Here is a 25,994-nt window from a genome sequence, read left to right as displayed (position 1 = left end):
ATTAAGAAAAGCATGACTGTGGACTCTAGGATCCAAATGATATAAAAGCTAATGTGAAATTGGAGGTGTTTGCTTCCTGTTTCAGTATACAGAAACTTTCTGACCCTTAATTTCTATCTGCAAAACTCAGTTAGTGTTTTGTTGCCAGTGTCATAAAAAGAAATTATTAATTAAATCTTGTGAGATGCTCTAGATAATAGAGAAAATATAATTAGTAAATGAAAAGTAATGTTCACAGAGTAACTCTGTCTAATGCCAAATAGCAATAGGTATTTAACATTATTTGTGTACATGGAAATCAAGAACAAACTGACAGTAACAAGAGGGGAGGAGGGAGGAAGGTAACAGGAGGGAAAGAAGGAGAAGGGTCAAGTCAAGGAATGTGTATAAAGGACCCAAGGACAAAATATAAGGGGTAGGGAGAAGGAATGAATGTGGGAGGAGGGGTGGGTAGGGCAGGGGAGAGTAATGGGGGAGGGGAACAGGGACAACTGTAATTGAACAACAATAAAAAACATTAAAAAAAGAAAAGAAAAGAAAAAATAAAACTTTGGAAAGAGATTGGTAAGTAGTTATGTTCACATAATAGTGGTCAGATTAACTCACACTGAGTGGAAAATAGTAAACTAAAAAATCTCACTCCCCAAAATAAAGATATTCCTTAGAAAAGGACCTGCTACTCTGTGAATCTAGACCCAGCACCAACACATGTGTGTTTACATATATGGGATAAGTGTTTTTTCATTTACTCAACAAAGTGTGAGTGCATGCTCTTCCTACTTTTATTTTAAACAAATAAATACTAATTTTGTTTAAAGAGATCAAGAAACATTTTCTTAGAACATTTGCTACAGAATTTACTTATTTTCACATTACACCTTAGTCTTTGTAATGTGAATTGCTTGTCTTGATATGAATTGGGTCTCTTTACAACTGTCACATAATAATCATTCACCTTCAGTATTCCTGGCATAATTGTTTTTATCAAATTTGTATTAATATGGATTTCTTATAGTCAATCAAGACAGCTCCAGTCTTTTTCTTATGGTAGTTAATGAAGATTAGTAAACCATTGCAAGAATAGTACAGCTGAATAAAAAGGAAGCTCTACAAGGAGTGTATATTTTTTTCAAACAAATTTTGAAGTATCTTATAAAAACAATAATTCAGGTTTCTTTTATTTTGAACTACATTGCTTATCAACTTAAAAACTTTATTCCTGTACTCTTTACATATCAATAAAATATTAGTAAAATTATATACTGATCTTCAGATCACTTAATTGTTCCATACTATCCAGCAAAATTTTTGGCTAAGCAAAGATCTAGAATATCACTGAAGCATTTCATTATTGATCTAAAGCGTTGTATTCTTTTCTGCTGGAGAATTTCGAGGACAAATAACTTTGAAGTGGCATTATCAAAAACATCAAGAGAAATCTGTAAAGTAAACTAAAGGGCACATTTATGAATGACTTCGACATTCTTTAAGAACAATTCATTACCTATCTAGTATGAAACGATTTTACTATGATTAAAACTTTTAAAGTTTCCCATTTTTTTTCTTGGCCACCTACTCTCAGGAGATATTTCACTAACAAAATTACTTAGATATTCATTTATTAATACTTTCCTGGTACAGTTGCTACCAATTTTGCTGATAATTTTTAAATTTTAAAGGTCTTTGGCTTTTTTAACTAAAAACACTTCATAATATGTCAGGCTTTCATCCTCAATCCTTTGCCAGGAACAGGGTTTTAAAAAAACATGGAAGCTTTAGTGAGACTCTATCATTATTTTTACCTTCTGTTACCTTGCTTTTACCTTTTTAAGGTAGAATCTTTATTTTAACTTGCCTGTTTATCATTCCATATTTTGTATGTGGTTTTGACTAAGTTGATTCCTTTTGATGATGTTCGGCATACTACTTAAGTTATCAGGATATAATTAAGTTCAATTTCCAGTTCAGTCAAGTTACTTGAACCTGATCAAACTTTACAAAGAACATAGTTTCTGTGGATCTCAGTGACATTACATTTGTAAGTGAAGATTACAGAAATGTGTGTTTACTCTGTGTGCAATCTAGAGTTCATTGAAATGTGAATTCATTTACCCTTCATGTGTTGTATTAACCCCGAAAGCAGTGTTGTAATCTTGCCTAGGACTGGTGACAAATATAGATCTTCAGAATTGTAAGTTGGGTTTATTTATGCATTGCCAGTGTTTATGGATCTCCTTGGAGTGATCCATAAAACCCAACAGCAGGATATAGTATATCATGATCACTATGTTTTAATTGAAAAACACCATTGAAAGTTTGGCCTCTAACCATTGCACAGTTTATAAGAGTTTACAACTTATTGACAGAAACTTCATGTTAAGCTGAATTGCCTCTACATTTATGGGAAAATAAATGATTTAATACGTAATTGAATGAATACTTTTCTGTAAACCAAATTGAACTCTTGGTATTCTCAGAATTAATTATTTCCATAGTACAGGATGTACATTTATCCGTTTTGTGAATATAGGAATATCCAAATTTGTTAACATTTCTATGTTAGGATACAAAGTGAGTTCCTCATAGTATAAAGTTCTGTCCATACTTTATGTATAGTCTCATGGATCTCATCAATGAAGTTAAATAAAGAGCATTTTATGCACTTTCTCCCACAGTGGTTTCTCTGGGTAGAGGCCACTCTAAGCTGTCTTACTCCCTCTCTCCATCTGAATCTGCACTGACAACTAGCAGGGCCACCACCCACAGTATATCTTCTTGTGTATATCCACAGTCAGCATCTGACCTAGTCTTTTGTCACGATAAGGAGACACCTGAAAGAAAGTGAGATGTCCTTTATGTTTCTGTTAAAGATGTGTTCTATCCTGTTTTCTTCAAAGCCAAAGCCTACTTCTCTAGGAACATTTTTGTTTTCTCATTCTTAGAACCAAAACTTCCCAATATAAGCCATTTAAGCAGTTTTATAGGGTAACTAGAGTTGGTTTATGCAATTTCAGATGCAAAGAAACTGGAGCCACTTCAAAGGAAGTTGGATACAGGTGGGTGGTGGGGGTGGAGAAGTCCTGAAAAGAGGCAAAAAATCAGCAACAGACCAACAAAAAGTTGAGATAAAAACATTAAAGCAATCTAGAAAGGTGAGTCACATCTACTTTAATGGCAAAGGAACAGGAAATGTATACTTGGAGGATGCCAATAGGTATTACATGATAAATAAGGACCTGTCTGAAGTATGCATTTTATATTTACTAAAGGAAAAGAACTTTTTTCCAAATTTACATACTTCAGGAATTTAGTAATTCATCCATGTTAGTAGTATGAGGCAAAGCAAGGACTATCCAAGTGGGAGTGTAATAAATGATGTTGAACTATGTTATATTTCTTCAGGCTATTTACTCTAATTTTTCTGTGGTATATTTACCCTGATAAATGTGAAAAAGATGGTGAACTTTGTATAAGCTTAGGAAATTTTGTTTTACTACATAAAACTAGATTGATGTAGCCACTTGGTGAGAAATGATAAAATAAGTTTCCCAGGGCCAGTACTTTACTAGATTTTTGACTATCTTTATACTGTACATGTGTAAATATTTTTCAAGGAAATCTGCACTTTTCCTTTTATCAAGTTTAATGTGTACAAAGTGTATTTCCTTTTTTTGAGGAAATAATGTTTAATTATCTCAGACAGTGGATATTTTTGTTAAAAATATTGAATTGAGTTTTCCTAACTAGTGATTTAAAATATAATTTAAATGTGTTAAGTTAAATCCAGGTAGACACTTACTAGGTGTTTAAACTACCTGAACTATTCATTCTAAAGGACTTTTTATCAAAGCTGTGAGTATATTTTGACATTTTACAAGGGTTTGGATCTTTAATTATTTATTTTCCAAAATATCGTAAAATACGTTGCCACTAAGAATGGGCTTTCAATTCACTTCAGTATTTATTGAAAGTCTGTTCAGTCTGTTTACTGAAAGTCTGTAGCTTAGGTTGGTATTTTGTGTGGACATATTTTCTTCATTTGGCAAACTTATTTTTTTCTTCAGAGAAAAAACATATACTTAATACAGAGAATAATTCTGAATGCTACAGGGGTGTCCAACCTGTAGTCCATGGGCTGCATGCATCCAAGGATGGCTGTGAATGCGGCCCAACACAAAATCATAAATTTACTTAAAACATTATGAGATTTTTTTGTGATTATGTGTCACAATGTATTTAATGTGTGGCCCAAGACAACTAACTCTTCTTCTTCCAGTGTGGTGCAGAGACACCAAAAGGTTGGACACCCCTGCAAGGGTTGGATTATATGATTTAGACTAGTAGTTTTAAAATTTGGGTTTCTATCAGAATTACTTGGGGAGGTTTTTAAAAATACAAATTCTGAGCCTGCATTCCCAGAGATGTCGATTCCATGGGTCTTTTTTAAATAGCCCTCCCCTGGTTATGTTGTAGGTAGTTCAGTGAAAGATGCTATGTGCCAAAATAATTTAGAAAAATTAGATATGAATTTGGATAGACTCCTTAGAGTAAAACATCTTATAACTTATTCTCTTTATTGGATCCAGGCCCTAATCAGAGTTATTTAAAATCAAGTAGGTAACCACTCTATAAAGTACATGATTTTCTAACCACTTTGCTATATATCTGAAACTAACACAGAATAATATTGAATATAAACTGTAATTTAAAAACAAAATAGGTAAATAAAATAGGTAATTTAATTGCTGTCCCTGCAGTTATTTTGTTGTACTTATCTAATCATTGTTTTGACTAATAAATATTTCTAATTGATAGTTGCCATAAATTTTACATGTAATTTAACTAACATATCCCAGTTTTTTGAAATTATTATTCTATTTATTATATAAATATATATATGCACACACACACACACACACACATATATATATATGTGTGTTACTTTCCTGCCTCTTAACAAATTTATGTCATGACTACAAAGAGCAAATTTTTTAAGGCAGGTAATATTGGACATGGTAAACTATCATAATAGCTTAAGAACAAAAGAAACAAGCAAACAAAAAATCCCCTTGGTACTTTTCCTTTGTTTGGTGCTACAAAATCTCATATCTTGTCTTTGCAATGAACTTTCTTGAAAGAGCAGTCTGCACAGTAGTTAAGAATGTGGCCTCTGAGGCCAAATTCCCTGGATTCATTTACAGGCCCTGCTTAACACAGTGCCTTGATAACAGATGTTCTCAATAGATATCAGCTGTATTAGGATTATTTTAATTTCTCCTTCAACCCTCTTCTCTCTTAAAACTCCTTTCCTTACTTCCATAATGAAACACACTCTAAGTCTCCTTTGATAGCTTCTCTTCTTTTATCAGTCCCTTAAATGCACACTTACACCTTCATTTTGCTACCTTTATACCCTACATTCTCTCTAAGTGACTCAGTCATCTTCCATGACTCCACCACTTCCTGTGTGATAACAATTCCCTAATTGATATCCAGTACAGATCTCCCTCCTAGCTCTTGTTCAGCTCTGTCCAATAGAAGTATAATGAGAGCCACAGGTACAATTTTAAGTATTCTAGTAGCCACATTTAAAAAGCAAAAAGAAATTAATTTAATAATGTATTTTACTTAAAACAGAATATATAAAATACCAAGCATTTCAATGTAATATAGTCAACATAAAATTATTGAGATATTTTACATTTTGTACTAACTATCTGAAATGTGGTGTACATATTATACTTACAGCACATCTTAAGTATTGGACCACTTACTCTGTTTTAAGATTTCATAAAATTTACCCTTGAAAATGAGATTTACATATCCAAGTGTCCTATACCTACTTAATGGTCTTCCAATAACTGAATCAAATATCAAAAACTTATTTTCCTTTAATATCTACATGCACCTTAACAAACTCTGCTCATCTTTTTTTTAGAAGAGCTGATTTCACTTGATACAAAAGCATATCAGTTTCAAAACTACAAATTTAACTCATTCATATGCAATGTAATATTGAGGGAACATATTTTACATCATTGTGCCATGTTTTTGTCATTGATTATTGGATAATTGGCAACTACTCTCTTTGTTTCCAGAAAATCTTAAATTAGAGGTAAAAATTCAATAAATCTTTGTAAAACAAAAAATTCCACAGCTTGACCAATAAGCACTGACACAAAGAACAAGATTATTAAATTTTTCTTCTGTTTTCTTGAAGACTTCCATAAGCTGGTGATGATTCAGAGCATTTGCACATATATTCTAGATGTATACTAAACTGTATTTGTGATACTTTCCATAGCCTGTTTCAAATGACTGAGTGCAGGTATTTTCAATGTGTATAATATGTCAGTAATGTGTATAATGTGTGTAATGGTCAGTATACCACTGACCATTGTGATAGAAACAAATGTTTTCATATCTAACTGAAATTCTTCTTTAACTTATATAAAATTTTAAAATTATGCCATGAGTTCTGATTTTTAGATAGTGAATTGAAATTTTTTTCATAAATTTGAAAGTCTTTTGAGAAAAAATATAGGCAAAGTATTGAATGGGCAGTATCCCTTATTTTCAAACTCTTGTTAGAGTGTCTTTTCTTAAAATATGTATTTGAAAATTCATTCTGTTGCTTATAAATGTTCAGATCATTAAGTTTTCATGGTAAAGTCCAAATTCAGTTTCATGATCTTCTCAATCTTCTCAACTTGTCCTTTTCTATGTCCTCCTCTTAAACGTTCATCCAGTCATGCTGAACTTGTAGTTCTCCCAAATTGGACATTTTCTCTTACTTCTCTATGTCATTACTTTTACTCCAGAAGAAGAGCATCTCTCCCTTTCCTCCCTCCACACCTCTTACTCCTAGTAGTCTTTCAAACTCAGTGCAGAAATCATCTTCTCTGGAAAGCATCCCCTGGCACCCTCTTCTCCTGGTCAGCCTAGAATTAGTATCCCTCCCTTACTCCACATCTCAACCTGGCATCCTCTGGACACTCTATCATAGCATTTACTACACTGCATATTGTAGTTGCCTCCACCAGATGAGAAACTGTTTAAGGGCAAGGATGGTGCTTTTTCCCTTTATTTTTCTAACACCCAAAACAGCCCCTGGGAAGTAAGAAGTACTCAAAGGTTTTTGTCATATTCATGAACTACTATCACATCACATTTATATTGTGTCTTTCAAGGGATACCTGACTAAACTTGAATAATAAATGTGTCCTGTGTTCTAATCTTTATTTTAAGAGTAATGTGTTACTTTTAAATATAGCTAGAGAATTAGATGTCTAATTTTATGATATTTATTGGCATTTTCTTCTTCTTTAAAAAGCGTCTCACCATTTTATTTTATATGACCTAGATCTAAGTTTTGTAATTGCATTTGTGATCATTTATTATTGCATTTTGCTTTTGTTACTAATCAATCATCTTTTCCTTTTTCTCTTTGGTTCAGCTCCCACAGAGGCCACTATGCACCTACATCTAGGTAAGTGTTTAAGACCCTGATGTCAAGTGTTTAAGACCCTGATAACCTTAGTACTCAATCTATTAAATACTTGTCTCACTCCTCTGTCTGTGTGGACAGATGATACAGAGGTGAGGAAACTCTCTGTTTTCTCTGATTTGCTGATGATTCACTGTAATTAGAGTCAGGTCCAAATTATTCTTGAACATAGCAACTCACCGAGGAGCCGATCATGCTACCCAGCCAAGGGCTAATGAGAGGATTTTCAAACCTGTTAACACGTTCATCCTTAGGATCCTATTGTGTGTGGCCATTTGACAGAGTATTCTTATGCTGAATTTTCCCCAGTTCTCCTACCCATTGTAAACAGAACATAGAATGGTTAAAGAGCTATGAATATGGAGAAATTTATCTCATTTCAGATTTGAGATTTCTGCTCAGATTAGTCCTGCATTGTAAAAAGAGAAATAATTTGGTCATTTCTTCAAAAAATTGAACAAGACTGTTTAAATAATTATCTGCTTTGTTTAATGTCACCATGTAACGTTACTGACACTCATTTTTCTTGTGATGTTTCCATAGTGCCAGGCACTTCATAGGCCACAATTCTTGAGGCAAAATTTTGTAGTGATTAGGAGTACAGATTCCAGAGCCAGACTGTCTAGTCTCACATTTACCACTCTCTAGCCATGGGACATTGAGCAAGTTAACCTCTCCGTGCCTCAGTTTCCACATTTGTAAAATGGAAGTAATAATAGTACCTACCTCCTAGGGTTGTTAAAAGGATGAACTGAATTCATATTTGTACAATGATAGTCAATGATAAAACACTGTAGTATTTAGTCAATGATAAAACACTGTTGGAATAGATACATGAGCACATAACCATTGAGGCTTACTCATGCTGTTGTAGAGAATTCTATATGCAACAAAAGATCTTTAAGAGTTAAATTTCTCATTCTTTTTCAGTGAAAGCTTGTTTTAAAAGCAATTTCTTACTCTGCACTACTTAATAAGAATGAAAAGAAGTCATTCTAGCTGGCCCTAGCTTTTTCAGATGTTTCTCACTGTAGGACTTGCAGATGGGTCAGTGGTTTGTCTCTTGGGCTTTTCCTTTCAACCTATAAACCCAATTAATTTATTTTTCTCTTTGGAAAATCTGCCTTGAGAAACTCTACTTTTATGTAATGCTGCAGCTTGGGGCTGCTCTTCTTTGACAGACAAACATAAGCACTTAGAAGCATGCCTTCTGGCTGCAGAGGCAGGCTGGTGACTCACAGTGGCCCAGCTGAGTCTTGAGTCTCAACCACCTTGGGTATTTGAGAGAGCTGTACCCTGTAGGCATTTCAGGAACTATGTCTAATTGCTCAGAGGAATCATTAAATCACTCCCATGCACAGAATACATCACAGTGTTCTCTCCAGTGTAAATCCATATTCTCCCTGTTACCATCCTAAGGCTTTGAATCTAAAGTCATTCCTCTCAGTACATGCTGATTCACTGGTTTCCCAGACTTTGTTATCTGCTTACATGCTGACGTACCTGATATAAAGAGGATGAGGATGGCTATAGGTGGTGATACCACCAAAGAGAATTTATAAGTATGCTTTCTGATATTTGGAGTTGAATTTAGTTACTCAGTGAGTTTAGTGAGCACCTGCCCCCTCGCCACTGCCCACCCAATAAGGTAAAATATCATCTTTGGAATAAAACTAAGGTGGTTATTTTTTGTTGATTAGATCAAATGATTTTCACTTTTCCAAAAGCATATGTAAACTAGTTCAGACAAAATTGTATAAGCTCAGAGAATTTATATTAGCTGAGACAAACTTCCCAAGCAAATCATGGGAAGCATATGAGTGAGTTTATAAGCACAAAATTCACTTTTTATACCTTGGGTAGAAATAATTATTGTTTCTCACAGAGCCTTAAAAATCAGTCCACTTACATTTTACTTGGCCATAAAATTGTTTTTATTTACCCACCCTCTATTCAGTGGAGATATCACATACTATATAGCTATGAAAATATTGTTTGCTCTTAGCAGGCCCAAAGTTCTAGAGCTTAAAACATGTGTGCTTGCTATAATCTCAAGTGTAGTGATAATACAGTGAAAACTATGGATAGTTCCCTGGTATTCCTTCTGACTTCTAACATGACTTTATTTGGAAGGTTTACTTATTCATGTCAATGATTTCTCCTATGCAGCTCTGAGTGGGGGGAGGGACATTAATTTGAGACAAATTAAATAAAAAATGAGTGAATATAGGGAATGAGAGAAAGAAAGCTGGGGCAAGAGGGATAGTGTAGGAAAGAGAAAAATGGGTTAGTAAATACCAGTAAGGTCAGCTGATAACAAATAGAATGTTCTGTTCTGTCTATACTTTAAAGTGGGCTAGACACTGAATCTCTCCTGGGTATGTTGAGCTATGAAAGGCAAGTCTTGTATTACGTCTCCCTATAGGTTTGTGCTGTCCTTGGCCTTCCTACCTTTCCTGTCTGGTGACACTTGGTTTCCTTTTGGGAGCATCTGGTTTCCAGATATATCTAAAGAGCAGAGTCTTTACTTTTTTTCCCTTAGCAGTTTAGGGACAAAACAAACATAATCAACTGCTCATTTAAAATTCATTTTTAACTTAAAATACTATTATTTCTCATAAATGTACCACATTGACCCTTTTCTATAGTTAAATCTATTGTTTAATATAATATTTTCTAAATATTTTTTTCTTTTAGCTGAAATACATAGCGACAGTATTATCCTACGAGATGATTTTGATTCCTACCACCAACTGGAATTGAATCCAAATATATGGTAAGTTACAGGAATATGTCCCACTTAGGTTTTTTTCATGCAAAAAAAGAAATGATGTTAATGCTCCCTTGAAGCAGTTATATAAAATTAAATTGTTCTTTAGCACTAAGCTATCAGTGAGAATTGTTTAAGTCGGGACCTGGGCTTAATGTAGATTGTGTATTGTCTACTTCATGAACTGAAGCCTAGGTACTCCTCAAACCCATGGGTGTGGTTAGATGGGGCTTTTCCCCCCACTTGTTTAAGTTTTTACACAGAAAACATTAACTTTTTAATGAGATAAAAAGAAACCTTAAATAATTATATGGAATCTTATACCTCTTTAGTCATACACAGGGTCAAAGTCCTATGAGAATATCTGCATTATTACAAAGACAAAAACAAAGAAAAACAAGCTTACTAGTAGCTGATCCCTTTCGTGTGTGAATGTCCAAACAACATTAAGTTTTAATATGTCTAATTGCACTTGTGCCAAGTGAAAAGGGAAATGATTTATCTGAAATGACAGATGATTTCAATCATACTTCCAAATAACTTCTAAGTCATTAGGTCACCTCACTATTATACTCCAATCACTTCTTCAAAGATTATTTATGTGTGATTTCATGAGATTTTTGAGGGCAAAGAAATGATGTACCAAAACTCATTTCTTAAAAACTTGAATACATAAATGGGTGCATGAATTTGTTGGCAATTGTATTATTGCTGACTTTGGAGAAATAAGCCTGTTGACCCAGAGCTACAATCAGTCTGCACAGTTTGAGAGAATATCTGAATGTGGATTTTCTGTGATGGTCTTCTATACACAATTGAGAGTTCAAGATAAAATAGAAGAAGCTCTAATGTAAACTTTCAAGTTGCAACCAAAATCACCCAATAGTCAAGACTAGAAAAGAGAATAACCAACCACTTTATCCTCAGATGTCAGCATCTGATATCCATTTCTGCTTTTTTGTTTATTTTTACTGTTCAACAAATATTAAACAATAATTATTTTATTTATATAGTAAATTAAAAGCAGATATGGTTTCTTCTCTCAAGTAGTTTGTAGTTTAGTAGAGGAAAACTAAAAACATTTTCTAAAAGTTTATAATCCAGGATAGAAATCCTGGATTAGAGAGATATAAACATGCAGTAGTTCCAAAAAAGGAGAGATGACCCTTGTGGGAGTTTCTTGGAAAAAAATGGCCCTTGTCATATAGAGAATATTGGTGCTTAAGTACTAGATGGGAACTTTTTGTGTCTTTTCTAGAAAGAAGTGTAGCTCTAGATATTACATGTGTAAATACACAAACAAAATCAGACTAGACAGAGTCATGAAGTCACATAATTTATATGCCATTTAAAGAAATAACTTATCAGCAAAACTTTACTTTCCTATAAACATAAATATAAATTTCTTAAAATAAATGGAAACTCTTTATTACAAAAAGGCAAAAAAAAAAAAAAAAACCTTTCTAAGCATTGCTTTTACCCAGGAAAAATTCTCTACTTCTCCTGACATTTGGCATTTTTATATTCCATTAATGTAGATGGTATTGTATGATTTGTTTCTTTCAAGGCAAGTTCATTTCTGTCAGGCTAATTCATTTTCTTCAGTGAGTTTTCTTGACATATACAAAGTGTGACTTTTATGTGGTTCAAATTTTGTTGTTTTGAAAATCAATAAGGTGTGATTGATTTTGCTTCACCCATTTTCATGACTCATCTATGCTTTCTTGACCAAAGTTATGGATTTTATGTCTCTTTTACTTAAGGTATAGTTTTTCCTGCTTAAAAAAAAAAACTTTAAAGCCCATGTATTTCTGTCTTCTATCAAATATGTTTCAGAGTAAATTTACTTTATCCCTTATTGCCAACCAGCTCTTTCATCTAGTCTCTTTAATATATTTTTTAAAAAGGCATGAAATTCTCATCATCTGAGAGATGACTTTGCTGAACAGAAGGTGGCAGGGGTTCTGAGGTCCAGCCAGTCTGCTTTGACTCTTGAACTAGGTAGGCCCTTGCCAGCTGGGTACCTTGAAAAAAGCAAAAAGTTTGCCTCACCTCTCTGAGCCCCATTGTCTTGTCAGTAAAAGTGAGACTAATACTATCCTTACACATGTTTTAAAGTTTGATAAGTCTGAAGAGATCTGGTACCATAGGTTCTCAGTACAAGTTAGTTCCCTCCCTCATTCTCTCACTCTCTCTCCTTTCCTACATTTCTTTCTTTCCCTCCCTATCCCCCCTTTCTCTTACTTTTTCTCTCCTTTTCTCTTTCCTTACTTTCCCCTTTTCTCCTTCCATCCCTTCTTTTCTCTCTTCCTCTTCTGGTGTATTTGCATATTGTTCTTCTTATCTCCTATAAGCCCAGATATGAACAAAAATATTATTAAAATAATCTTCAGCCAATTTATTTAAATGAGTCTCCAAATGTTCCATCATTGCAGTTGGTTGAAAAACAAACATCAGATGAAACATATCTGTATTATATAACATGTGGAATGTAATGAAAATATATTATGGCAGAATCATAGAGAAGGGGGAAAACAGGATATTTTCCTGTTGGATGCCTTAAACCCCATGAAAAATAGACATAAACTTCCTAAAGTCGGAGACCAGAAGCCAGTAAAATCAGGTTATCTCATGAAATATTTTCAATAAGTAACAAAGCCAACTATGTTTTGTAACTTCATAGACAGTTTTCACTTTTTGAAATCTCTGTTTTCTTGGTACACACATTGGCATGTGAATTTCATCCCTTATGATACTGACTTTGATTCCCTTTACTTCCACTGAATTAGAAACCAGTGGGTGACTTTGTGGCTATGTGGAAGGAGGATCCTTGCTACCAGCACCGTAACTGTGCTGCTGCCACACACCAGGTAGAAACAAAGTCCTTGGTGTGCTGCTTTTGGCCAAATTACCATGAATAAATGCATCACCAAATAATTTTCCTCAAGAGAAAAATGTGCTGTTTTTATCACCATGTTTCTTCCATAGGGTTCAAAAAACATCATATACCTTATTTAACTTTTAATTTTTAAGGACAAGCAAAAAGAGAAATTAAGAAACTAAAGTTATGTCTATACAATGATGGAGAGGTAGATCAGTTTAAAAGTTAATCACTTACAACATTTGCTTCCATCAACTTTATGCAATGAAATCAACTTTCACTCCATTTCATGTAGTTCTTAATATCCAAGTTTCTGATATCATGTGCAAATGACTATGAGAAAAAATAAGGAACACAAAATGATGCTACTATTATTATGAATGATCATAATTGCCAAGTTACTATTCCAAGTATGTGACAGCAATTGTAATAGAACCAAGAAACTTTTTTACATCAACTCAGTATTGACTGTACTATCTACTTAGTTCAAATATTAGATTTGATTCAAAAATTAGTAAATGTACATAGTGAAAAGTCAAAGATAATAATAGAATAATAAAAGTAAGCCTTATTCCCACACTAGACCTATATACCCTTCTTCCAGAGGCAACACTGTTAACCATTTCTGCCAGTCCTTCCAAAATTGTTTATGTTTACACAAGTCTAACAGTTATGGATTCTGTTCACAAACTTGGATATCAGGGAAATAAAATGTTCTTTATTCTTTCATAACCTAACTTAACTTCTTTTTATTGTCCTCTTTCTATGAGGGATAGAAACTTAATTTTAGTCAACTTTGGCTTGCCCTCTCCAATTTCTCTGATGTATCTAAGTTTCAAATAAATTAGTGCAAAAGCAGGAGGCTGGGAAGGATGTTCTTCTGGTCCCACTGTCATCTGTTTCTGTAGGTACTCACTGAGTCCTCCCCAGCTCATCTAGTCTTTGGTGACTGGTCCACACAGATAGTCTTCATCCCTCTGCTAAGCACTCCTTTGGGCAGTGGCTCTGTTTTGAGCCCTGTTTAAGAGCATAGAAGCTGTTCTGATGTTCCTGCCTGGACCTGGGCCTTGGGCATCTGTGTGATGCTGTGCTCTGGTGTGCTATCATGGAGCTGTGGTCCTTCTGCCTCCTGAAATGTAAAGCATAGAGTTCTTCTGCTCTTTGCCCCACCCTGGACCAATTTTCTCTGGTTGCTGCTAAAGAAGTAGCCCTTTATTTTCCTACTCTCCCAGGAGGTTCTGATTCTATGTTTGAATGAGAGATGAGAAGTTACAAGTAAAAAGAACAACACAAACCCTTCAGGGAGATACAATGGTGGCTCAGGCTTGGTGAGAGTGAGGCTTCTTCACGCTAACTTTGCACTGATGCTGAACCACACACAGTTAATACCTGTGGACCGCAAGAGTAACTTCATCATTTCAAATGTACCATTGAATACAAGAAGGTTAGAGAGAATATGAATGGAACAACACCAATTTATCAGTACTGCTGACAAATCCCCACTATCAAGTATGTTTAGTATGATTGTGCTATTGATGATGTAGAGAATCAGTGGAGTCTTATTCATATGTAGACAACACTCTAACAAAAAAAATGGGAAGAAAAACCTCATGTAAAACTAAATTTAGATGGAATATAAGGACTTACAGGTATGCTTTATCTCATTAACATTTCACTTAAGCATCTACTACTTGTACACTAACCATATTTCATAGTTTCTTTTTATGAATTAAACTATTTTAGTGTGATATAAACACTGCCAGCATTTCATATGAATGCAGATAAATATTTTTTATTAAAAATAAATATACTGGTAGCCAAAAACTGGCAATATCTCAGGCACCCATCAACAAGAGAATGGATAAACAGTAATACACCCATACAAAGGAATTCTACTGAGCAATAAAGAGGAATGAATTATTGATAATTGAAACAACATGGCTGAATCTCAAAATTATTGTGTAGAATGAAAGAAGCCAAGCCCAAAGTATTTTTACTGTGTGGTTTCATTGATATGAAAATCTAGATTAGGCAAACATACCTAAGGTGATAGAAATTAGATCAGTGGTTATTTCAGGGATGAGGAATTGACTGGAAAGTGGAATGAGGAACTTTTGGGGGTAATGAACATACATATCTTCAGAGGGTATAGGTTACATAGATGTATGCATTTGTCAAAAGTTAAGATCTGTGTATTTCACTGTGTGCAAATTTACTCTATACAATTTTTCAGCAATAAGCCCTGGCTGGATAGTGCAGTTGGTTAGAGTGTTGTCCCAATACACCAAGGTTGCAAGTTCAGCCCTCAGTTTTACAGGAATCAACCAATGAATGCGTAAATAATTGGAACAACAAATTACTGTTCTCTCTCTCTCTCTCCTTACCTCCCTCTCTCTTTTTCCCTCTCTCACTTTCCCATCCTCTCTCTCTCTAAAATCAATACATTAAAAAATTTAACAATAAGAAATAAAATGAAATAGGAGACATATCTGATTCATAACTTGAAGTTGAGAGAGAGTTAAAGGAATTAAAAAGCGAATAAATTCTTAAAAAACAATTTGTTTTCTTAAAAAGTGCCTTTATCCTCCAAGCAATTATGAAATCAAGAAGAAATTTTTGTTGTGCTTAGATTAGCCCTTTAATGCTTGTTTTCTGAAGATCACAGAAGGTATCCAGAGTTATAACATCACTAGACTCTGATGTTCTAGTGGAAAACTTGGGACTATTAGAAGACATGATGATAAATGGCAACTAGATGACAACAGATGTTTCCCCTCCAGCACAATAATAGTAGCAGAGATGTCCTATGCAGCAGAGATCAGGGAAGAACAGGAATCACTCCTCAAAAGAAGCATCTTAGATAAATAAGTTGTGATGCCAACAGGGATATGAGACATCAAGAAGAAAGACACAAGTGAAGTTGTTTCAGATCCTATGGGATGTGAAGACCACTGTGAATTGTCAGTCAGATTATCATTCAGAAAGCCCATAATTTACAGCTAAGGAAGCTAAAGTCATGCCTGGAATTGCATAGGATTGCTTGAATCAAGAAAAGACTTGGGGGAAAAAAAGAAAAGTCTGGACCATTTCTATTTTTGCATGTAAAATATAAAACTACAGGATCGGAGAAATACAGATCACAGACTGTTGCATTTTGTATTTTTGTGAAAATACAAAATTTATTGGAGCAATTATTCTGAAATGGAGCAAAAAGATTGGTGATTTGGCTTATTAAAGTTCATTTTCTTTGACAAAATATAATTGTCTCAACAAAGGGTATGAAAAGACTGAGATTTTAAGATGGAGGTTGAGTTATTCTAGCTGGAGTTTTATTCAGTGACTGATAGCACAGCCCATAAGAGAAAAGAAGAAAAAAAAGAGAAGCAAGCAGTAAAACTACTTCATAGTTCTTGAGTGCCTTGGAGCACCCATAAATAACAAAAACAAAGGGGACTCAATTTACTCGCCAAATATGAGAATCACAATTAAGTGCAGTTTCCAAGTAATCAGAGAAAGTAAGAGTGATGGATAACACCCCTGAGAAGGAAACTGGATAAAAGTGCATGAACTTTTCTCAGTATCCAGCAGGCACATAGGCAAGTAAGCCTGAAAGACTGTGCTGGTTGAAGAAAAGCACTAGTCATGGACACCAAAGTCTCCATGCCACTGCTGAGGGGTCTCCAAGGGATTTTTTTATACTGATGATCACTTAGAAGACATATGACAATAAGCTTTCAAGATGGAACATGGAGCATAAACCTTACATTTTTTTCAAGAACACGTAACCAAGGGAGATTGTAAATAATGAGGAAAATCGGGAAAGCTAAAATGTTTTCTCTGGTGACATATCTTTTCTAGGACCTGTAATATATCTGCATATTTTGAGGTTGTAGAATTATAGTTTGATGTACTGGGTTTGATGGTCTGACATTCTGATTGTATTTGCATCTTTCTCTACTTCTCTCACTCCCTTGCTTTTGTTCCACCATATCCCATCCTTTCTGCTCTTTTGTTAATAATTGTATTCTCGTATTACAAAACTCCCCTCTAACCTTCCTTTTTTGCTTCCATTTCTTACCTTTCTTACCATGATGTAATCGCTCTGGGATAAAGTTTTATTTACAATAGAAAAGTTATCCAGGATGTGGCCCACTAATAAAATAAGGTGTGAATCTGGAGGCATATTATTTCCTTCTTTAATCTCTGTTTTAGATGAGAGAAACAAGAACTCACTCGGTGGAATTAAACATCAAACACATTTGAAACAAGTGAAAAAATATTTCTTCAAGCAGCATGTAGTAGAATTCACCATAGTAGTAGGTCAGAATGTTGTGTGCAGTAGCAACACATCAGAAGATTTATTTTAATCCAAATAATATTTGTCATTGTGCCTGTTAACAAAGGAGAGACCAAATTTCAAAACTCCCTAGTGAAATAAGGAGAGTTTTCTTACCTTCCTCAGTGAGAAGTAATAAGACAGAATGAGCTTAAATGTCATTTTCAAGTTTAGAACGTATTTTAACTCTATAGAAATAAGTAATGGCATCATTGAAGGTGATATTTTTCTGTCTCATAGAGGGAAATTTTCTTGCTGTTTTTTAACAAAAATATTCCACATTTACCCCTATGATTCAGATGTTGGAACATTTAAAGTTGTCCCAGTGGTTCCTCAGCCTCTCTTCATTAAACATTCCAAAAGAAGAAGAGGAAGTGAAAAATTGAAAGCTTATTTGAAAAAATAGTGAAGGAAAACTTCCTTAGTCTGGTGAAGGAACTAGACATGCAAGTCCAGGGTGCTCAGAGAGTCCCAAAGAAGTTGGATCCAAGAAGAAACCAAGACATATCATAATTGAGTTATCTAAGATTAAAGATAAGGAGAAAATCTTCAAAACAGCAAGAAAAGGCAGTTACCTATAAATGAGTTCCCATAAGACTGTCAGCTGATTTCTCAAACAAAATCTTGCAGGCAAGAAGGGGGTGGAAAAAAATATTCAAAGTTATGAAAGGCAAGAGCATACAACCAAGATTACTCTATCTAGCCCTGGCTGGCATAGCTCAGTGGATTGAGTGCGGGCTGCGAACCAAAGTGTCGCAGGTTCGATTCCCAGTAAGGTCACATGCCTGGGTTGCAGGCCACGGCCCCCAGCAACCACACATTGATGTTTCTCTCTCTCTCTCTCTCTCTGTCTGTCTCTCTTTCTCCCTCCCTTCCCTCTCTAAAAATAAATAAATAAAATCTTTAAAAAAAAGATTACTCTATCCAGCAAAGCTATAATTTAGAATGGAAGGGCAGCTAAAGTGCTTCCCAGATAAGGTCAAGTTAAAGGTGTTCATCATCATCAAGCCCTTATTACATGAAATGTTAAAGGACTTATCTAATAAAAAGAAGAATAAAAAACTATGAACATGGGGATGGGTGGGGAGGGACATTGTGGGGGGAAATGGAGACAACTGTACTTGAACAATAATAAAAACTATGAACAGTAAAATGACAACAAATTCACAACTATGAACAACTGAACCTAAAAAAAAAGAAAAACAAAACTAAGCAAACAACTAGAATAGGAACAGAATCACAGAAATAAAGATCACATGGAGAATTATCAGAGGTAAGAGGGATGGCAAGAATGGGGGGAAAACTTATAGGGAATAAGAAGCATAATTGGTAGGCACAAAATAGACAGAAAGAGGTTAAGAATAGTATAGGAAATGGAGAAGCCAAAGAACTTATATGTACAATCCATGGACATGAACTAAGGGGGTGGGGAGGGTGGATACTGGAGGGAGGGAGGTGCAGGGTGGAGGGGTAAAAGGGGAGAAAAAAATGGGGCAACTCTAATAGCATAATCAATAAAATAAAAATTAAAAATATTCCACATTTACAAAAAGAATAGGATTTTTTGAGGTTTTTAAAAAAGTTTGATCTTTTATAAGTAAATAGTCATGCCTCTTTATCATAAAACTATATATTTATGGGGAAAAGTTGAGTGTTCTGGTCATTGAGGTTTGAATGGAAAGTACAAGGTGTCTCCAGAAGTCAGCTGAATGCCCTACTACCAAATGGCTGGCAGGGTCCCATTTCCTTTGGGGTTTCAATGTCCCTGATCTATCCTGGCTCCACAAGCTCACATACCAGATTTTGTCAGCATATGCGGTGTCAGCATGTGTGGAAAGAAATGTGTTTTCCTTGGGTCAGGAAAGATATTTTTCTTTTCCTTTTTTCCATTTTAAAGTACTTTTTATCATCAGAAAAAATATTGAAGTTATTTTAATATCATTCAGAAATGCTGATGAATAGACAATTCTGGCTCATAGAATGCTGGATTGCTTCTTCTGAGGCTGTCTCAGACACAGCCTCCTTCAGAGGCAATAAATTATGAACAGATAATACAATGTCCTCAGTCTTGGGGACAAATGGCTGGGGACAAACATGCATCTCAAATGAGAATTTGATGGTAAGTGATTGTCAGTGAGTTTCCAGGTGATTAACTTGTTTCAGCAGAGTGCCTGACTAAAGGCTGATTGATTTCCCAGTGACCTAATAAGAATGAGCCATGTAATTAGACTGCTCTTGAGAAAATAATATTTGTTATTTATTTACTGTTATCAGGATGATGTCACCACCAACCATTCATAAATCTCCAGTTGTGAGAAGGTGCCTAATTTTCTTACTAATCCTCCTCTTCTTTCCTGCATCCTGAAAGTCCTGCATGGGCCACTGCAATATGTGGGGTCCCTGGACTCCAGGAACATTTCACTTTATCTTCCTCTGTGCATTCTGAGTGGGTGCTTTGACATGTTTTCCAGCTTAATAATTTAAAAATCTGGATTAAAAACATAATTATACTTTCAGAAGTGTAATCTCTACAGCAAATGTACATCACATATAATTCTTTATCCCATGTAGAAAAAAAAAGCCACCTAAAAAATAAAAACAAAGATAGAAAATTGACCCCAAAATAACAATTTTCAAACTGCCAAGGAGCTTGTAATAGTGAAAAACAAAACTTTGGTTGAAAGCATTTCTTTTTCTTTTATGTTTAAGGTTTGATCCTAGTCCTCTTGGTCAACAAGCACCTGACTTTATATTTACTGATTCTTTTATGTTTTTGCTAATGAAAAAAATGATAATGTTATAATATATGTATAAAATAGTAATGAGTTATCTAAGGCAGTATATAAGCAAAGGAATATTGAATTTGATTATGTCCTACAGTTCAGTGAATTCATTCTTAACATTTTCTGTAAAGTCCATAACATTTTTCTTTTTTTGTACATTTTTACTAGCAAAACAAGATCCTCTCTAAAAGAAAAATATTTTAAGAAAAGTCATTTTATCCTTTCAAAATAAACTATGACAGTAAAAATGATGAAAAACACTCTCTGAAATGCACTTTGTTTTCATAGAATCAGAGTTCCTTTCTCTTACAGGCTGCTTTACAGTGGACTGGAAAGAATATTGTACAAGGAGCCAGTGAACTTGAATTTTAGTCTTGTTCTGTCATTTGTAAAATGAGGGGGTGATGAGACTCAGTAATATTTTAGGTGCCCCCTAACTCAAACGTGCAACGATCTGTGAACTCTAGTAATAGATAAGCTTCATGTGGAACCTAAGTGTGTGATAAATAGGTTCAGCAAGAGTTTAATAAATTCAGGCTTTGCATGGTCTTTGGGGACAACAAGCATTTCACTTAAAATGTCTTTTAATCATACTGCTCATGACAGAATACATTTTGAGGTGGGTGATTTGTATGATGAGCCATGGTATTTATCAGATTCTTATGTTCTGTTTTTTTTCTATCAGTAAAAAGAAAAAGAAGGGGAAGGCATATATTTATTTAGATTAAAGTAATATTCAGTATTACTTTTTCTATGAAGCAGACCTTAACCTGGGAGGTCTTATTCCTTTTTATATTGAAAAACAAGTTTGTACAACTGGGAATACTTAAAACTTTCTTTCCACCAATCTCTGAAGAATATATTATCTAACTTTACAAAGCTCATCATTTTCCTGAGAAAAAATTCTATTGTGAGGCCACAGTTTAAATGTTAGGGAAAATCAGCATTTTCTTTCTCTGAGCCTGAAAGTATTGGACTTCTCATCATTCAGCAAATTGAACCTCAGTTCTTAGGAACTCATAGAATTTTTCCATAAGGAAAGAGTGGGATTTCATAATACTGCTATTCACAGGGAACACCCATTGGAGTTAAGTACCTATGTCTACTCAACCAAGTTAAATGGTTAGACCCACAGGCAATTTGAGGAAGAGAGGAGCATAAGACTTTACTGACACTTAAGTATTGTTTTAAATTCTGGGGAATTACTTTTCTTGGAATATGGATGTTTACTTACATTTGTATGTTTTAAAAACTCACCTTGTCTTTCTGACATGAATCACCATTTTCTTCTATAATGTCATGGCCACTAGCTGCCCATTTCATGATCTGGTGTCCATGAAGATAATTGTGTTCATCATGATATTATGATTTATCTTTTCCATTATGATAATGGTATTTGTGTGTCTAGTTGTACAATAGTTAAATTTAATGATAGAAAAAGAAATATTAGGAAGGTCATGTTGTATTAGGAAAGTCACCTTGATGGGAAGCACAGATTGTGAGGAACGTGAATAAAAATTATCTACAACCAACCATCATGAGAAAGTAAGTGGAAATAGGCTCAGGTTGATATGCAGTGAAAACTCATGATGATGGTTAGAGCTTTCCAGAAACCAGACTATTGACAATATGATTTTTTCCCAGAAATTCATTAACTGCTTCTTTTCTCACTTTGTATATCTTCCCTTCTCCCTGAACCCAATAATATGCACTACTGTGATTTAAACCATATCTTAAACTGTCAAGTCAGTTCTGTTCTCCTTCCTCTGAAATTCAGATACATATAATCATTGTCAGCTGGTCATCTCTAGTTGTCACCATGTCATCTCCAGTTGTCAACATAACCAGAGAGCAGTCAGTTTCCAAGCCCTGTAATTCCATAGAGTCATGTTGTCCAATATGGTAGCCACTAGTCACATGGCTGATGAGCACTTGAAATGTGGCTAGTCAGAATGGAGATGTGCTTTTAGGGTAAAATACACCCCACAATTTCAAGAGACTTATTGTGAACAGAGAATATAAACTATGTCATTAATAATTTTATATTAGTTAAATGTTAAAATATACTTTGAATACATTAAATAAAATATTATTAAAATTAATTTCACCTGTTCCTTTACAATTGTTAATGTAACCATTAGCAAGTTGAAAATTACATGTGGCTCATATTACATTTCTATTGAATAGCACTAATCTAGAATATGCCAAATTTTCTCCACCTCCACCTTATTTCAGGCACTATCATCTTACTTGGGTTCCATCAATAGTCCTGTCTTTTCTACTCCCAATCCATTTGCTAAAGTAATTTTCCTAAAAGTTGGGTTTGTATCATGACTGATAATGGGAGTTTGAATCCCAGTTCTGTGACTTCCAGCTGTGTAACCTTGGACAATCATTTACTATCTCTAAATCTCAGTTTTAACACCCTTTAAATGGGGATAAAAATAGAGAGAGGAGTTTTACATAAATTAATTGAGGCATTAGTTGCAGAGCTTCTAGCACAGTACATATTACATGGTAAGTGGTACATGAAACCTTTAAACCTTTAATGTACTGATTCCCACTTTCCAGCCCCATCCTTTGCCACCCTTCTTTCGTGTACCACCAGTATGGTTCCAACCATACTAATGCACTGAAGTAGCATTTCTACTTGTGTTGTAATCTCTGCGTCTTTTGTGCATTATCATAACCACACCTTTCTTCCTTGCTTGAATAACTCCTATTTTTCATTCAGGACCAGTCTGGGACCTCCTCCTTTAGGTATTTTCTCTTCCCCAGTCTGACTTAGGTACCATCAAAACCAGAGTACTCCTGCTGTAAGGGATGGGGAGCTACAGAAAATGTGATAGTTGTTGGAATTAGTAAACCCTGGGTCCAAATTGCAACTGTCAATTTCACAGCTGTCTGACTTGAATACATGCTTAATTTCTCTGAAGCTCATTTTCTTATTAGTAAAATGAGGATGCTGATAACTGTCTCACAGAGTGGTTGAGATACTTTAATGGGCTTTGGAGTGTCTGGAGTATAACTGAATACAACAAATAGCTGTCATTGCTCTGGCACCCCGTATTGCAATTGTGTGCTTGTTTCTCTGCCTTTCCTTCTGGAGTATAAATTCCTGGAAGAAAATGATGCTGCTTTATTCATCTTTGTACCACTAAAGCTCACCACAGTGCCTATAGGTTCTCAACACAAGTTTGTTAATTTCAAAAACAAGTTAATGAATGATGAATGAATAAATAACAGCTTTGGCAGCTAAGAGTGGGTTTATTTGACCACCCAGATGGATGAGCATTCAGATTGAAATTATAATAAATTATATTGACAAATCCAGTCAGACTGTGAGAAATTCAAGTAAAGGACAAAAAAGACCTTGGCAGGAAGCTGATGGATTTGTTCCATCAGTCCTTGGTGAAGCTGTTGTATCTCCAACTAACAACAACCCAATGAGTAATTCTGAATACTGATAATTCTAAATCTTTAAATTTCAAGAGGGTACTAATGCCTTTAGAAATTTTATTTTAAGTTTCTAGAGCTATAAAACACAATGAAGAAGAAAAAGGTCTAGAGGGGTTGTTGAGCCAAATGGGGAGCAAGACTATATGTTTGCTTTTTTTCCACTAGTGTTTTAACTCCAGTTGTTCCACAAAATAGAAGTGTTTCTCCAAACACATCAAACATCTGATATCTATTCTCTGGTTCCCTAATGCCAGGTTATAGGCCTCGTATGTTAGAGTCACCTTTAAACAATATACAGGTATCTAGGATTCACCTGAATCCTATTTAATCAAAACAATGGGGGATGGAGGTCTGTAATTCATATATTTTATACAGATACTATTTTTCTGATATATAATTGATTTGGGGGCCACTAATCAATATTTATAGATAGAATTATTACTATGGGAATTTCAACATCAGGCCTTGGACTACACATCAACAATGATGCTTTTAATTTAGAGTTATTGGAGGGAAATGGTAGACAGCTATTGTGAGGTTTGAAAATTCTTTTAATATTTTTTTGTCAAAGTTGATGTTTTTCTGAAGCCATTTTATGACGACTTAGAAGCCAAACAATTCTCACCAGTCACTAAGTGAAAATCCCACTATAATTTTTGTGCTCCTTCTCTGTACTTTTATTACAATCACAAATCCTTGAAAAAAATAATGTATAGTTTAAAGAATAGAAAAACAGTAGTAAAAAGTTCACATAATAGGTTCTTCATGGGGGGAAGAACTAATATACAAGTTCTGGATGAAAATGGTTGAAATCAATAATAATAATAACAACAACAACTCACACACTAACACATTATTCTTGATATGTGCCAGGCACTATTCTAAGTGCTTCAGAACTCAGGCCTTAATAATAGTTATATTTATGAAATTGTCTTATATTCATTCCTTCATTCAACAAATTTTTACAGAATACAATGTGCAAGGCATAAAACAATGAATAAGAGACATGTTTATTGCCCTTATGAAGCTACTACTCTATCTCTTCTAATGTTAAAAATATTGTGTCACAGCAACCAAGAAAAGATTTAAGTCTCCTACTGATATTAGCAATGGTAGCATCACAAATTATTCCCTGTTTATTCTACAAAAAATCAAAGGTTCTTGACCATTGTTGTCTCCTGGTGTAGGAACACAACTCAAAAGATTAGAATAACATTCATTCCATGCAATATATGTGCAGGAAATGCAATTATTTGCCAGCTTTTACATATTGTGCTACTGCCTCTAGGCTTTATGCGCTACCTGACATCTTTTCACACTTTAGTCTTCCTATTTGAATGGGTGTTCCTACTTCTTCTTTCTTTAAAATTAGCAAACTGCTGAAAGGGCACAATGCAATGATCTCCAAAACAATGGGCACTGTACTCTTTCCACAGTGTTTGGCACCTGGAATGTGAAAGTCTTTGAAAACATTTTTTCTGCATGAAATACAGCTCTCATGTTGTTTGAGGTTCAGACAGAGGAAGCAGATCTATCTGTCTGCATGTAGGTATGTAATGGTTGTAGGTTGAAATGTCATGATACAGAGCATCGTAACTATTGCTATAAATATGCAAAGTCAAATCCAGAATATATATAAATTCATTTTCTACCAAAAACATGGATAAGCTTATTCTTGAAATCCTGTCCTAATGATTTATTAACCACTTCATTTTACAGTAATAAAGAAAGCAGCTAAATTATTTGTAAAGTTAATATATTAACTCAGTATCCAAACTTTGCTTGAATTAGAATCTGTGTATATTTTATATTAATATGTGCGTTAAATATAATCTGATTCCATTACTTTTAGCATGGTATATTTTGTAGATATGCAAAATTTAGAGAGACCGACAATTTTAAACATTTATACTAATTATATCTCAAAAATTTTAAATTTGTAAAACTTTTTTTATTTCAGAGATACAGATTTTTAGTTCACTATATATTACTTTGCTTATTTTTAATGTTTGCTAACATCTTTATATTGGATGTACACATTATACATATTTATTGATAATAATTCCATCTGCCAACTCTGAGATTGCTTCTGTATTCCTGGTTTTACATACACTCTCTCATTTAATCTGCACAATAACTATGTGAGTTTAGGTCCATATTATATCCTCATTCTATGGGTGAGAAAACTGAAACTTTGGGAGGTTAAGTAACTTACCCACCACTGCAAGTAACTGAAAGAACTGGGATTTAAGTTTGTC

General features: G+C 34.4%; 1 protein-coding gene across 5 annotated transcripts in view; it reads left to right on the top strand.

The window, feature by feature from the left end:
* RELN (reelin) overlaps positions 1–25,994 on the top strand; it is a 567,213-nt gene that overhangs the window by 259,840 nt on the left and 281,379 nt on the right. For all 5 annotated transcript variants that reach the window (XM_036010728.1, XM_036010729.1, XM_028525327.2 and 2 more), the window contains exons 5-6: positions 7,457–7,489; positions 10,205–10,283. In XM_036010728.1, the coding sequence (XP_035866621.1) occupies positions 7,457–7,489; positions 10,205–10,283 (112 nt within the window). The remainder of the gene's footprint in view (positions 1–7,456; positions 7,490–10,204; positions 10,284–25,994) is intronic.

This window comes from Phyllostomus discolor, chromosome 10, assembly GCF_004126475.2.
Source record: "Phyllostomus discolor isolate MPI-MPIP mPhyDis1 chromosome 10, mPhyDis1.pri.v3, whole genome shotgun sequence".
In the NCBI taxonomy this organism is placed as follows: Eukaryota; Metazoa; Chordata; class Mammalia; order Chiroptera; family Phyllostomidae; genus Phyllostomus; species Phyllostomus discolor.
This window is presented reverse-complemented; position numbering and strand designations above follow the sequence as displayed.